At 40.6% G+C, this 14,567-nt stretch overlaps 1 protein-coding gene across 2 annotated transcripts in view; it reads right to left on the bottom strand.

Moving 5' to 3' along the window:
• TRIQK (triple QxxK/R motif containing) overlaps window positions 1–14,567 on the bottom strand; it is a 66,170-nt gene that overhangs the window by 38,677 nt on the left and 12,926 nt on the right. Inside the window, exons 1-2 of one of the 2 annotated variants that reach the window (XM_075141492.1) lie at window positions 7,291–7,388; window positions 6,732–6,812 (exon numbers count right to left, since the gene is read on the bottom strand). In XM_075141492.1, the coding sequence (XP_074997593.1) occupies window positions 6,732–6,792 (61 nt within the window). In that variant the 5' untranslated portion in view covers window positions 6,793–6,812; window positions 7,291–7,388. Of the gene's footprint in view, window positions 1–6,731; window positions 6,813–7,290; window positions 7,389–14,567 lie in introns of those variants that run through there. The other variant, XM_075141491.1, reaches the window with a different exon arrangement.

The following is a 14,567-nucleotide window of genomic DNA, read 5'->3' as shown; positions in this document are numbered from 1 at the left end:
AAATACAGCTTTACTGCTTTGGACTTTAAAAAATAAGTGATCACATACTGTATGTGCTTAAAATCCATCATCAGCCTTCACAGAACATATTTAAAAACATCCCAATCATCACAAAACGTGGATTAAATTAGTACAGCCAGACTAGGCTTCACTTCACAGCAGTGTTTTCCTCAGCTGCTCCTGCTTTAGTTTCCAAGAAGTGATGCCACTGGCACAAAACTGAAATCAAAACAGCAATCACTGACCAAAAGATCTAGTTCAATTTTTGTGATAAAGAAATTCATTCTTCATAAAACCTCCTCCCAAACAAAAGAAAAGGGACTACACGTGGTATCCATGGCATATCACTGTGAAGTACGAAACTCAGCATAGGAAAAGATTCCAAAACTTGCCAACAGTCACACATAATAGCAAAAGGAGGGTTTTTTTCCTACTTCTCTTTATTATGTGCTTAATAGAACATTTTTATTAGAAAAATTCAAGAAAGTAAATGTAATGTTCCATACGCAAAAAACAAAGGGCACCCTGTGCACTGGAACTGCCTATTTCTTGCGTTGTTTTTACACTCTAAATAAATAGTAGGAGAGGTCTCTTCCCTTTTTGTCTCAACTTAGAATAGCAAGTATTTGTTTCTGTACTTTTCCCCTCCCTAGCTTTCCCCCAATAAATAGGTGACTGACATCAAAAACAGGGGGAAAAAAGATGACTAATTAAAAAAATAGGTTGGAGAATTTTCATTCCATTGATATCCGTCCTGCTACATCTTTGCTTGTGACAGCGGAGAGCAATCTCGATGATGCAAATGCTGCCCTCTGGTCCTGTGCCTTTTCTTAACAGACAAAAGATATAGGAATTCCTGTTTTGTGACCAAATGGTGCTATTTTGAAAATTTCATCACGAATTCAGTCCAAACATTTTTTGCTGTTGCTGTTGTTTCAGAAATGAAATCTAGAATTTTGATGCTGATAACAAACACTTCCTGATCCAAAACAAAACAAAACAAAACAATCACATACTTCAAAGCATATAGTCAAAATGTAACTTTTCCTTTTTTTGAGCCGAAAAGGAAGACTGTTAGCGGACAGTTTGGTTTGAATACGTAATGGCACTACTCAGGATAAGGAAGGCGGAGGGACATTAACTCTCTAAAAAAATAGAGAAGGTCAACAATAACAGAAAACAGAGAAAAAGGTGAGGTGGTAGAGAGTAAAGACACTTCTTTAGGCAGGTGGAGATGGCAATCTGCCACAAGAAGGGCTTCCCTCTGGAGGCAGGGAGGCAACAGGTCCATGCTCACAACTGAGCGGGTAGCTGGAGGTGGGAACCCCAAAGACATTCTTGCTGCCACTAATCTCCATCCATTCATCCATCCATCCATCTTGCCAAGGTCTATTCCTTCATATTGTCAGTGCAACCGTATTACCACAAATGACTCTGGTTTTGGAGACTGGGACTGCTTTCCTTCGCAATCACCCAGCTGACAGCTGAGCTACTCTGTGCAGGAGGCTGGGAGGCAACAGAGCTCAGCTCTGCCCACCACACTCACCCTGAGAGACAAGCTCTTCTCCATCCATCGGGGCTACAGTGGGACCGTAAGCCTTGGCACTAGGATGAGGTGTCTTTCTTCTGGACGAGTCACCAGTTTCCAACACCGAGGAGTTTTAAAAAAGGGGAGGCTTTACCCACAGGGTTTTATCTGTTAGTTCAGGTGAGCAGTGCTCTGTCCCCTCCTGCGCTGCTACAGCCAGGGTCTCAAGACTCCTACCCAGTCCCCTTGACTGTCCCATTCCTCTGCGTGTGCTATGCCAATTAGCACTACCTCCACCACCGAGCCATCATGCTCAGCCTAGCACCTTGTGCTTTCCAAAACAAAAAGAGAATTTATTTTCATTCATAATTTTTACTCCTTCCCAGGGGATGTGAGGAGCTTTGTTTACTCCAGAGATCCCCTGGGTTATGCCTATATAAGCTCCAGCCCCTAAAGGATCAAGCCAGCAAGTCAGAAGATACAGAGCAGACAATAAGCAGACCTTTGAGTCTACAAATTGGAGGTTGAATGATTGGCAAACAACCTCTCCTCATGAAAAATTATGCTACAGCAACACAATAGTAATGGGAGCCAAAAGTATGTCTATTCCTGATTTGTAGACCAGGTTTTAGTTATGCTATAATCCTCTCAGTATGCCTGCTTAGGATCCCGCAATCACACAAGTCATGAACACTACCCACAAATCCTGCAGCTTCCATGCCGAGCAAGCGACACACCAGATGAAGAAGGATGGAAAATATACATGTGGAATTGTTCTGGGAACTTAAAGCACACATAACAGTAAACAAAGCAAATATGGTGCAAAACCTGTTGCTATTTTCACAGCATTTGCGGAGCAAAGCTGCATAAATGCAGAAAGATGCATACTGCCTCACACCTTTCCTCCGATCCCAGCAAATTAAGCACAGCAGCACAAACAGCAGCAGTGAGAAGGAAACACTATGCAGAAGAGCTGCCCCGTTTGCTGCTGCGCTACAGGTATATGTTTGGGTATGTGGGAGAGAGCTGAAAAAAGAGTGTTAAAATTACTTTTCCTCATGTCTCCTCCAGAGCCTCGGCTGCTCAGGGGAACTGAACAGGGAGAGATTCCCTCGGCGCCATCCTCCCTCCTCCAGGCACAGCCTAAGCCACTTTGAAAAAGCCAGTTTGCTGCTGTTGTTCCCTGTCGCACTCGGGGACAGTCTTCATGAAGCTAGCGGCAGCCTAAAAGGCTGCCTCTGCTCCCCGCGGAAAAGGCAGGGCCGTTGTCGGATACCAGAGCACTTGCTGAACGAGAGGCACTACAGACAAATTTTGGCTGGTGGCAGGAGAGATGGCTGAAAGCCAGCTGACAGAGAAGAGCAATATCAATCTCTGTGCCGGGGGAATCCTCTGAAAATGCTACTGAAGCAAACACCAAACGCTAACGGCACAGCAGCAAACAAGACACGAGCGATCCTAAGCTCATGGAGCAGAGAAGAAGACAAATGGCTGAACCGAAGTGATCAACACGAACTTGAACCGTGGCACAGGGCAAACATGTGGTATACCGTATGGAAACTCAGAACAAAACAGAAAGCTTGGAACAAAATGAAATTAAAAATCTGCTTTTATTTCAAATTACTCCACTAAACATCTAACTGAAAATTGTGTTGAAGTTGATGTGACTTTGTGACATGTTGTTCTTTGAAGACTGCCATTTTCTATCAAAAAAAAAGGTATTAAAAATGTTGCAATCTGGTTACCTTCTATCCAGCAAGGCTAGAAATCATTAAATCATGAGCTAAAAATTAACACCACACCATTAGTCAGCAAGAAATAGCTGTTCAGCCAGCATCCATCATAATATTTTCAAGAATCCATAGATACTGAACGCCTAGAAAGGAAGGACGGCAATCACTCCAAGCATGGATTTAGAATTTTAAAAAAATTAATTTATCAAACTCGTTTAAAGACAGGCCCCATGCAGCCTCCCTTTGCGCACTGGTTCTAGATATAACCTATCCGGGAAAGGGGGATCAAACATCCATCTCCAAAACAGATGAGCCTTCTGCCTCTGTTCTCCTACAAACAAGAATGACCCTCCCATAAGCTACACAGTTCTGGAGCATGATGGCATTCTGTATTCTGGGAGGTCTTCCGCTGAACAGCCTCACACTAAAGCATCCCTGCAAAAGTACCTAAGCTGCCAAATCTAGGGCTTATTTGATGAAAAAATTGAAATTCTTCCTGTATAATTACTAATAAGTATCTGAATTAAATCAGATCATGAAGAATTAGATCAAGAGGAGTGAAAATTAAGGATGTGGAGCATCTCTCCCGTGAGGAAAGGCTGAGAGACCTGGGACTATTTACCCAGGAGAAGAGAAGGCTCAGGGGAAACCTCATCAATGTATATAAATACCTGAAGAAAGTGTGCAAAGAGGACAGAGCCAGGCTCTTCTCAGTGGTGCCCAGTGACAGGACCAGAGGCAATGGGCACACACTGAAACACATAAGGAAAAAACTTCTTACTTTGAGGGTGGTCAAACACAGGAACAGGTTGTCCAGAGAGGTTGTGGAGTTCCCCTCCTTGGAGATATTCAAAAGCCATCTGGACACGGTCCTGGGCAACTAGCTCTAGGTGGCCCTGCTTGAGCAGGCGGGTTGGATCAGATGACCTCCAGGGGTCCCTGCCAACCTCAACCATCCTGTGATAAATAGATGAATTATCATCGCTTATGCAAAACTATATAAAAAGAAAAAAAATCAAGAAGTAATGGCAAAAAATGAAAGATTTCCATATTCATTATGGCCAGAAAAGTTCTTTATTGGACAATATTTGTCAATAATAGACCTATTTGTCCTATAATAGACCTAAAGGCATAATGACCCTAGAGGGATAGCTCCACTAAGCTCAGCTACAAGGCCTAAAGATAGCCCAAAATGCTTATATGTAAAACTCAAACATGCCCGCAACATTACAGTATAAAACCGTATCCATAAATTTTCATCTCCCCCCTCTCACATTCATTAAGTTCACTGGTGAGATCAGAAAACTAATTTCCATTGGCAAACTCTATGGCTATATCAGTGAATGACCAGAGTGGGAGCTGAAACAACCATCATCAGAGCAAAAGGCAGTGGATAGTCTATTTTAGTTCTTGCTTTCTGTCCTCTAAGGAATACTACAATCGCAGAAACACCTCCTAGGTTATATAGTTTATTTGCCTGCCAGTGTGAGATTCTTCCCTACGATAACTTTAACACTTGCTTTTGCCAAGTTAAGAGCAATGTGTCGCATCTAAGGAAAATGAGCTTATTATGAGCCCCCTTAGACACTGTATTTTGTAGTACCCAATGGATCATGGTGCTGCATCGTGTAACAGGGAAGGTGTCAAATTGTTGAGACAACATGCTAGCCCGAAACCGGAGAGTCAGCAACATAACAGGATCCCTCTGAGTGCTGGGCCCCGATACAAATACTCTTGCTCCCTTGCTACAGCACAGTGTCCTCTCCCCTGCTCAAGGCACAGTTGATGACTCCTGGCATCTCACGGGTGTGAGACGTGCAACCGTGGTGCCGCGCAGTAGTAATGTGCAAGAAATAGCCCAAGCTGTGAAAGAGCGGGAGGTAATTTTGTGAGTCTCATACTTTGATGCAGCTTTACACCCCCCTGGTCCTGCAGCAGCCCAGCCTGCTCTCCAGAGATCCCAGTGGAGATCACCAGGATCTTTCACCCTGCGGAGGACTTCAAAAAACAACTCCAACTGTGGTCACCTGAAGGTGTTCACAAAAGGAAGAAAAGCAACCCTAAAGGAGGTGGCTGAAAAAGAAGTGACCGCGATGAAAAACACGTAGAGAAAATGCCAGAAGGCTGATGCAATCATCCTCTCTCCAAACACCCAGTTACACGGGACGACTTGTCCCCAAGATGAGCTGCAGGGCTCCCACTTCTCACCAAACCCAGTTGGGTGAAATATTTGTGGAGTCATCTTCGGCTGGATAATAGTTTCCTTGCAAGGTTTTCTACACGAAACCTAAATCACACAAAAAGGGAGAGCCCATCTATTGAAACAATTTTCCAGTATGTCTGCGTCCCATCTGTAAAGGTACTCGGAATTTTTCAGCCACGTTTCTAAGTATCTCAAAGAATGAACCAAGGAAGCCAGCCACACAAACTGCCCAAGATTAGGAAATATAGAGCATTCCACAGCTACCTAAAACAAATAAAATACAAAATAGTCCCTTACTTTAAATGCAGAAAAGACCATTAAAACAGTTATATTAAAATAATAAGGCAGCACTAAAAAAATTAAGACATGATAAAAATAAGATTGTTCACATACCCCTAGCTCTTTCACCATAAGAATGTACATTATAAACAGCCTTTTTTTCCCAGACACTTGCTATTTTTCTGCATATTTAAACACAGATGTGGGTGCTTAGCAACTGTAAAACAAAGTCATTTACTTAAATAACTGAGTATAGATTAAGGTACTTCATTTTATATATGTACTTTTAAAATATTGTGTCTGTTTTATAATATTATTTAACACCTAGAGAGGCAGAATCCTCATATATGGATTCCAAAAATAAGTCACTTACCTTTGCACTTAAGCAAAGAAATAGGGATTTGAGTCTGCTCTGTAGGTATCTGTGCAATTGTACATGTGTGCATTCGTGTGTGTGCATGTGCGTGCTTTGTATACAAGTTACCTGCATATACAACGGGCAAGAACAGAAAAAGACCTAAGAAAATAAACGATTAACATGTTAAAAGTATTCCATTAGTGTGAATAAATGCAGTTATACAATATTAAGGTCTGTATCATTCAGTGTATCAAAAATTGTTATGAATCAGGAAAAGTATTTTGTTAGAAATGCCCATCTTTTAAACTGGAGACAAACAGGAAAATCAGGAAAGTTCCAACACTTCAGAAACATCGCGGAGCCACTGCACTGCAGTATTTCACTAGTATTTCCAAACACAGAACATGGACTTTTTCAAGTTACTTGAAACACTGTCTTCATAAAAGGTTTTGCTGAACGAATTAGTCAACAGTATATAAAAAATGTTTCCCTGGAGTGTGCATTATTTTGCACCACTCGCAAGCAAAACAGTTTTTGAAGAGGAATAATACATTTTGTTACACTAATTGGTCTGGCTGACAAAAACAGAGATTTTTTTTAAGCACACAAACTTTTCTTCAGATCTCTTACCTATTTGTTTCCTGTACTGGTCAACAGGAGTCCTTGCTGTGGAGGCATCTTTTCTACCCATCGTTTGCAATCCAAAAATCACTGTCAGTATCAGAAAAAAAAAAAATGCATTATTCCTAAATAAGTTACTAAGGAAATCAATGACTTATAACATCAGAAAAAAACTGTAACGAGCAACATTTACATGATTATACACAAAGACATAAGCCTTCCCAGAGTACAATAAGACACTGAAGTTAATCATCACTATTCTGAAGATTATTAGATAAATTCTAAACATACCTTTTTCCCCATTGCATGGGTTATTAACATTACAGAATGCCTGTTAGTTTGAATAAAAAAAGGAAAAAAAAAGGATTTAAACTGATTGCACTCTAATTCAGCATTCGGTACCATTGAATTACATTCCTATATAATTTTTTTCTTTAGTAAACCAGGGATTGAAGGTAGTATTGTGAGCTGCTTCTATTGTTGGCAAACACATTTACACTACGCCCGGGAGTCTGAGGCAGGACTAGGCATGTGCGCATCCACAGGTGTAACTGCTCAGGAAACCCACCTGCAGACGCAGCCCTCCAGCCACCCTGAGCAAAAGAAAGGAACAGATACTTAAAACACAGCAACCCCACACTCTCCTCCCTTCCCGTCACGGGCTCTAGAGATCTGCGAATGAAAAGAAAGCGGAGAATAAAGGTGAGAGCTGGGGCTGTGCCCAATTTACACCTCTCTGCCAAAGTATTGAGAGTTTAAATCACCTTCAATGCATTTAGGTAACAACCATCCTGACTCTTGAATGGGCTTCTCACGGTGCACAGCGCAAGCAGGTGATGCTAGGATTGCACAGGGAACTGCGCTATCATTCATCCTAAGATGCTCTTTTTGGTACTTTGGTGCTTCCACACCATCTGTGTATCTGAACAAGCCTCATCTGAGTAGTGTTCTAGCAAACCCCTGATACACCCATTTAATGTGCAAAACCTTACGGTCTCTTACCCATCCCCTCACAGGGCTGCCACTCAAAAGATACAGTAAGATTCTACAACATGCTCATTTCACATCTTTTTCCATAGTCAAAAAATACCTGGCTTTTATAGTCATGCTTGTTGCTCAAAACACTGGTTTTCAACCATTCTGGCTGGGCTGAAGACATCACTTATCACAGCGATGATAAGCCCCACTGTTTGACCATCCTTACGACACAAGCGTCCCAACATCAACGCCTGCGCTCCCAAGAGGACTGACATTTTCCAGAAGTGTCAGATTTACCATTCCAGCGCAGAAGACGCACAACAGCCAACACTTGCCTTTTCCCAACCGGCCTTGGCGAGCACAGTGCCAAGGGCAAACTTTGGCTGAACCGTCCCGGGTAGCCACAAACCGTCTGCAGATTGTGCACAGATGGCCTTGGAGTACCTGCAAGAGTTTTACTTTTCTGTCAGGCATAACCAGCTGTGTTACAGCAAGACAAGCTCCCCCAGGCTCTGCCAAGGCACACTGTCTGGGAAGTGCAGCCCTTGGAGGCACTGCGATGCCAAACCATGGGCCAAAAAGCATGCCAAGGCACTGCTGAATGGGCTACCATCAGCACCCCAACCTTAAACATCCACCATTACTTCCTTCATAGCTTCAAACAAGGGGGGGGGGTTGTATTTATCTATTCTGTATGACTTATTGGCATTTAATGCCAAGTTACAAATCCAGGCTCCTTAATTTAAAGTGCGGGACAGAAGGGCATAAAATGAACTTTGGTGCTCAAAAGTCAGCAACCTTTTTTAAAGGTATTCAGGAATAATAACAAGGTATAAAAGACTGCCATTATTTTTTAATCCAAACTGAAAACTCAATTATAGTGTTCTAATGTTTCCATATGTTACTTTGGTTTAATCCAGAGAATACTCCCATTTTATGTAAAACACATAAGCAGTGAACTGTAATCCACTGGGGTTTTCTTCCCCTCTATTATGCTTCCCAGCTATTCTCTTGACTGAGTTGTATTTCTTGCATAACGTTCACATCATAATAACGAGAGTAGAAAATAGAAGTACCATTTGAACTTTCAGCTAGTTGAGGAGATAACAGATACATTTTTACACTGCAAAACTAGTTCTTGGCTTTTTTATGCCACTGTTAGAGACTGTTTTGACTTGCCTTTTGCAATTTCAATAGCCTACTAATGTTTTGTAACAAAACATCAGCTGTGAAAGATGTTTGCAGTTTTAGCAGTGCCAATAAAACACAAGAAGAAAACACAGGCAAAAATTATTTCCTGACTTAATATGAGCCACAGAGATGCTCGCATTTGCCCTCGTGGCTGGGTGTCACCAACTCCCGCATCTAGAACCTTGACTCCTCTTTGTTCTTCAAAGGGATGCAGTAATCATCATTCATTTCCACCGCTTTGATGGTTAGATAGCAAACGCCCGGGAAACCCATGGAGACATTAGCACATACAGCTGCAATGTCTAATAAGACAGCTATTTGCATAAAAGATCAGCCACAATTTAGAATGTGTTGTGATAGATGTGGAAAGGGAATAACAGATCTATATTAGCATGTACGAAACCGAGATTGTTTTCACAATTTAATTCCTCGGGGACTGTGGCTCATCACCTTCTCTTGTAAAGAACCCTGCATTCCCTGAGGAAGCAACTTGCCATGAGCCAGAGTTAAACTAAAATATGGATTAATAAGAGATAATATTTATTATTTATGAACCTTGCTGTAGGAATGGTTTCCAATGTAACTTTCTGATCAGATTTCCATAAAGGAAAAGCCTGGAACCTTTATGAGTCATGAAACGATTTGAAAAGCGCCTTTTCCCCATTTAAAATATCATAGTCATCCTAGAATAATGGGTCATCTGAACTTTACTGTAAACAAAATTTGCACTCAAGTCTTTCCCAGCTGTCTTCGGCCGCGCCGCTGCGTCCGACGTCAGCAAGGGGAGCATCTGGCTTTCCCTGTATTTCTTCGCCAAACCGAAGGGATAGGCAGCGCACCGTGCTGCGTGCACCCCCAGCAGCCTTCAGGTCCCTAGAATTTTAATGACTACAAAACTATTTAAAAAACATGTAAAGAAGCTTGTCACTGCTCTTTTTACAGGCTACTAAAAATACTTCAAGAGTAATTTCAGATCATTTGAAGGTGACGTGAGCCCTCCTTAACTTTCAAGCTTTTACAAAAGATGGGTTTAAGAAAACGAAGTGAGGCCCAAGGGAATGATTTTTTTATTGCTATTTCAGAGATACAACAAGGTCAAAAAAGGTCTTTGTTTTTGGGGTACCCTTCACTGTTTTTTCACCCTCTTTCTCTTCCCGTCTAGTAACTCACCTGTGAAGGCTTACGCCCTTGGAAGAACACAATTTTTCTTTTTCTCCTCTTTTATTCATAAGCAGTGACTGATAATAATGAATACATACAATAAATTGCCTATTATCACCTCCAACTGCCAATAGCATTTTGTGAGATAAAAAACAGTTCTGAATGTCCATTCAAGGTTGTGCTGGTTTTGGCTGGGATAGTTAATTTTCTTCACAGTAGCTAGTATGGGGCTGTGTTTTGGATTTGTGCTGGAAACAGTGTTGATAACACAGGGATGTTTTCGTTACCGCTGAGCAGTACTTACACAGAGTCAAGGCCTTTTCTGCTTCTCACACCGCCCCACCCCCGAGTAGGCTGGGGGTGCAGGAGACCCTGGGAGGGGACACAGCCGGGACAGCTGACCCCAACTGACCAAAAGGATATTCCATACCATATGACATCATGCTCAGCATATAAACAAGGGGGAAGAAGAAGGAAGGGGGGGAATGTTCAGAGTGATGGCATTTGTCTTCCCAAGTAACTGTAACGCGTGATGGAGCCCTGCTTTCCTGGAGATGGCTGAACACCTGCCTGCCGATGGGAAGTAGTGAATGAATTCCTTGTTTTGCTCTGCTTGCATGCGCAGCTTTTGCTTTATTTATTAAACTGTCTTTATCTCAGCCCACGAGTTTTCTCACTTTTACGCTTCCGATTCTCTCCCCCATCCCACCAGGGGGTAGTGAGCGAGCGGCTGTGTGGGGCTTAGTTGCCGGCTGGGGTTAAACCATGACATAGGTCTGGCCACAGGAGTGTTTAAATCCCAACTCATTATTCTTGATGCATACACAGCTTGTATCAACCAAAAAAAATTTAAAACAATTACTTTAATGAAATAGAAACATACCGTGAATGACTTTAGAAATACCAATAAAAAATAAGTACAGGGACTATATAGCACAAAGATTGCACTTTGTACATTTATGGTGCAATACAAATGATTAATAACAGTGATAAGGCTTAAAGCGTGAATCAGCAAACACTCAAAGATCTACATATGTGCAGATCTTAGCGGTGATATTTGATAGTATGTCTGTATTCTTCAACAATAAGCTGCCTAAATATTAATAGGGGGAATGTTAAAGAAATAAAAATAATCAATGAAATGACTGGTTTTGTAGCTGAAATATTGCTAGTCAGTTGAGAGAAAAGGAAGTAAAACTTCAGGATAGAAAAGAACCACTACAGAATGTAAAAGTACTGGACCAAGTCTTCAGCTGTAATTGAAAATGCAGGTGAATGCACAGTGAGTATCTGCATATATGCAGAAGTACCTTATCCTTAATTGCAAATGGATATCTAACTTAGAAATCCTCTTGTTTTTTTTTTTTATTGGATGCAATGCAGGTTGATAATTTGAACTCGTAACCCAAATAATTTTTTAATATGATTCGAAGCTTACTGATGCCAGTGAAAGAATTGGTCTTTTACCAGTCAATTCCATAGCTCAAAGTTTAATAAATAATGAATATTAAAACCCTTACAAGTTACAAAAGAGCAAAAATAGCCTTTTATCCTCCTTGGGTAAAATCCAAGGAGCACATCAAATCCTCTGTGAACAGCAAGTTATTCCAAAGAACTGGTAGCACTGCATTTAAAGTGGGAAGCTGTCTGCATGTAGGTATTTTGGAAATCATTGCTGTCGGTTATTTTAACTGGCTTTTTTTGGATACTGCTGAAGTACAGTAACTAAGGTCTGTCTGTACAGCAGTGGAAGAAATGCAGTGGAAGTAACCTGCAGCCAAAATTGCAAGAATAATGCAGCTGAATACGTTAACCATACTTTAGCCAAGAGAAAGAATTTAAAAACCTTTACTACTCCTACTTAAAAAAAAAAAACATACAAACAAACAAACAAACAAATTTGGAAAAAAAAAACCACGTTCATGTTCTGTTGGTAAGTCTTACAGTAGTCTTTACCATTCCTCTAGAAAGTCCCTCTCAAAGAGTGAGACTATTATTTCAAAGGGAAGAGTATCTGCCCATGGTGCTTCTTGCAGAATCTAGCTGTACTTTCTTTGGGGATTTATTTCATTTTCTTTTAATAAAAGAAATTATTCATTTCTTTACTTAATTTAACCTTGAAAGCAGCAGAGGTGATTTAAATTCAGTTAAATTTGAGAAAATTAATCAAAAACACAGGATCTGTAACTCCAGTTGGAACAAATATTGCTAAAATAATCTTATCTTTCTACATAAGGACAACAAACACTGTAACGTATTGCAGGATTAAAACCATCTAGGAATTACAACTTTTATTCTGACATATATCAGGCTGTTTCATAGCTTCATGTAAGCACTAGGAACAAAACGCACATTGTTACTTCCAGTAAGTGCCCTTTGCACTCTAGGGAAAGGAGCTGCTCTGTTGTTTGTTAGTTATACGGTGCCTACAAATCCCATGAAATAAGCTCTAAGTTTATTTAACAAAAGCAGTACACAGGTAATAGTCCATATGAATACTTAGCATATTCTCCTGGATGTTTCAAAATCCTGAGGCAATGTATTATGAAAAATAAATTTCAGAAACAACCCAGATTAGTTCCACCTAATTTCAGGAAGGTAAGTGAGACACCCAAGTTATGCAGGAGGTCACCTCCGCTCCCTTTACAGTGAATGAAGAAAGAGGTGCAATGGTAACGAATCCAAATTGCCTCTCGCAATCTTGCTTTCTTGCCATGCACAAACCTCCCCTAAGTACCTCAAATTTGGTGGGATTATTTAGGTCCAAACATTTGCATTTGCTCCTCTAGCAAAAAGTCTACTTACTTATGCTAGATGTAAAATGTTTTTCAACATCTGAAGAATTGAAAAGATAATCATTAAATATATTCATGACAGCCAGGAAAAAAGTGAAAATTTCAAGGATTGCAAAACCTGACTAAGATTTTTTTGAAAGACTTCATACTTATGTAAATTTTTTTTTTTAAGCAAAAAGAGGCTATTAAAAATGTCAAAGGTTCCTTCCATTCCCAGTAGAGTACAGTTTGTCACAGCTTCTATGGGAAGAAAAATCAAAATGCACTAGGCCAAAGCTCACTTATACAGAAGATATCTGTTTAGCAATACTTGTTACAAAAACAGTATGACATTTTGCAGAAGAATATTCCCATTTGTAGCAATTCTATGCACCTTATATTTACTTTTCATTATTAGGATTTGTTATTTGTCTTCAGAACCAAATTCCCTACTCACTTCAGAGCTATACCGTCTGTGAAACATATAGTCATTTTAATATGAAGACAAATCTTCATCTGAACAAATTTAACATTCCAAATGTTCAAAGATGAACTTTCTTTTCATTTTTATGAATATATGATGGAATTGGTGTGTCAAGAAAATTTAAAGAAGTTCATGAAGGAAAAAAGCATATATGTGGTTCGATCCTGCCTTGCCAGACAGTTCAAAATGTAGTATTTCCCAGAGGAGAGAGTAATCTCTGCTAAAGGGAAAATTACAGGATAAATGACACCATATGCAGTATTTCAGAATAACATTCTTCAAAATAACAGAATCTGTTTAAACTTTGGGGGGGGACGGGGACACTATGGTAGAAATCAGAGCTAAAAAGGGCGGTAGGAGAACGGGCATGCAGACCACCCCGATGCCCAGAGGCACATCCACCAAGGATGGATACAGCCTCCATGGGAGCAACCGCAGATGCTGTACAAACACCTCTGTGGTCTGAGGGCAAGTACGGAGGACATAGCCACCACCACGCCGGCACAACATGGAAACGAAGCACGCGCTCTCTGCCTCGTCAGTTAAAAGTTCATTGAGTCGAGAGCAACGATGAAAAACAACTATTTGCTCTGTCTCAGTAATTGAAGCGGCAGCAGCAAACATTTTGCGGTTTAGTTAAATCCAGGCAGTTTTTTTCCCTCTTTGATCGCCACCACACACTCCTTCAGCACTCATTTCCTTTGATGAAGCAGGGAGTAATTTAAATAACAGGTATAAAGCTAGAGGTCATAGACCTTAAATTTCAAAATCAGGTAAGCCTGCCTAAGCACTTCACTTCTAATATGTTACGAAGTTACAATTCTTGAATTTAATAGAGCACCACGTGGTCTCACTGAGGTCTTATTCCAAAACGTCAGAAACTTTGTTTTGCCCTGCTAGGTGTTACAGCAGGGAAGAATGACTTCTTTCCCTTCTTTAAATCAGAAAATAACCCCTCTACTCTCCCTCTCTTTAGTGTTGGGAAATGACAAAAATTCCGCTTTTTCCAGATGTTACTTCCTTTCTGGGACTGCCACAAGTCATACCTTGCTATAAGCCTGGGTGCTTTAATTATATACACTGGTTAATTCCTCATTTGTAGATCTTAAACGTAAGCTCATTTTTTGACGGAAATGAAATTCTTATTTCTTCCTTAAATGAGAAGAAATATTTAGGGAGTAATTATATTTCCCTTTAGCATATCCACCTTAAACTACAGTTCACAACCATCCAAAGGACAGAAAGTCTGTTTCATGA

The sequence above is a fragment of the Calonectris borealis genome, chromosome 2 (assembly GCF_964195595.1).
Source record: "Calonectris borealis chromosome 2, bCalBor7.hap1.2, whole genome shotgun sequence".
Classification (NCBI taxonomy): domain Eukaryota; kingdom Metazoa; phylum Chordata; class Aves; order Procellariiformes; family Procellariidae; genus Calonectris; species Calonectris borealis.
The sequence above is the reverse complement of the archived record's forward strand: the minus strand, read 5'-3'. Positions and strand labels throughout refer to the sequence as shown.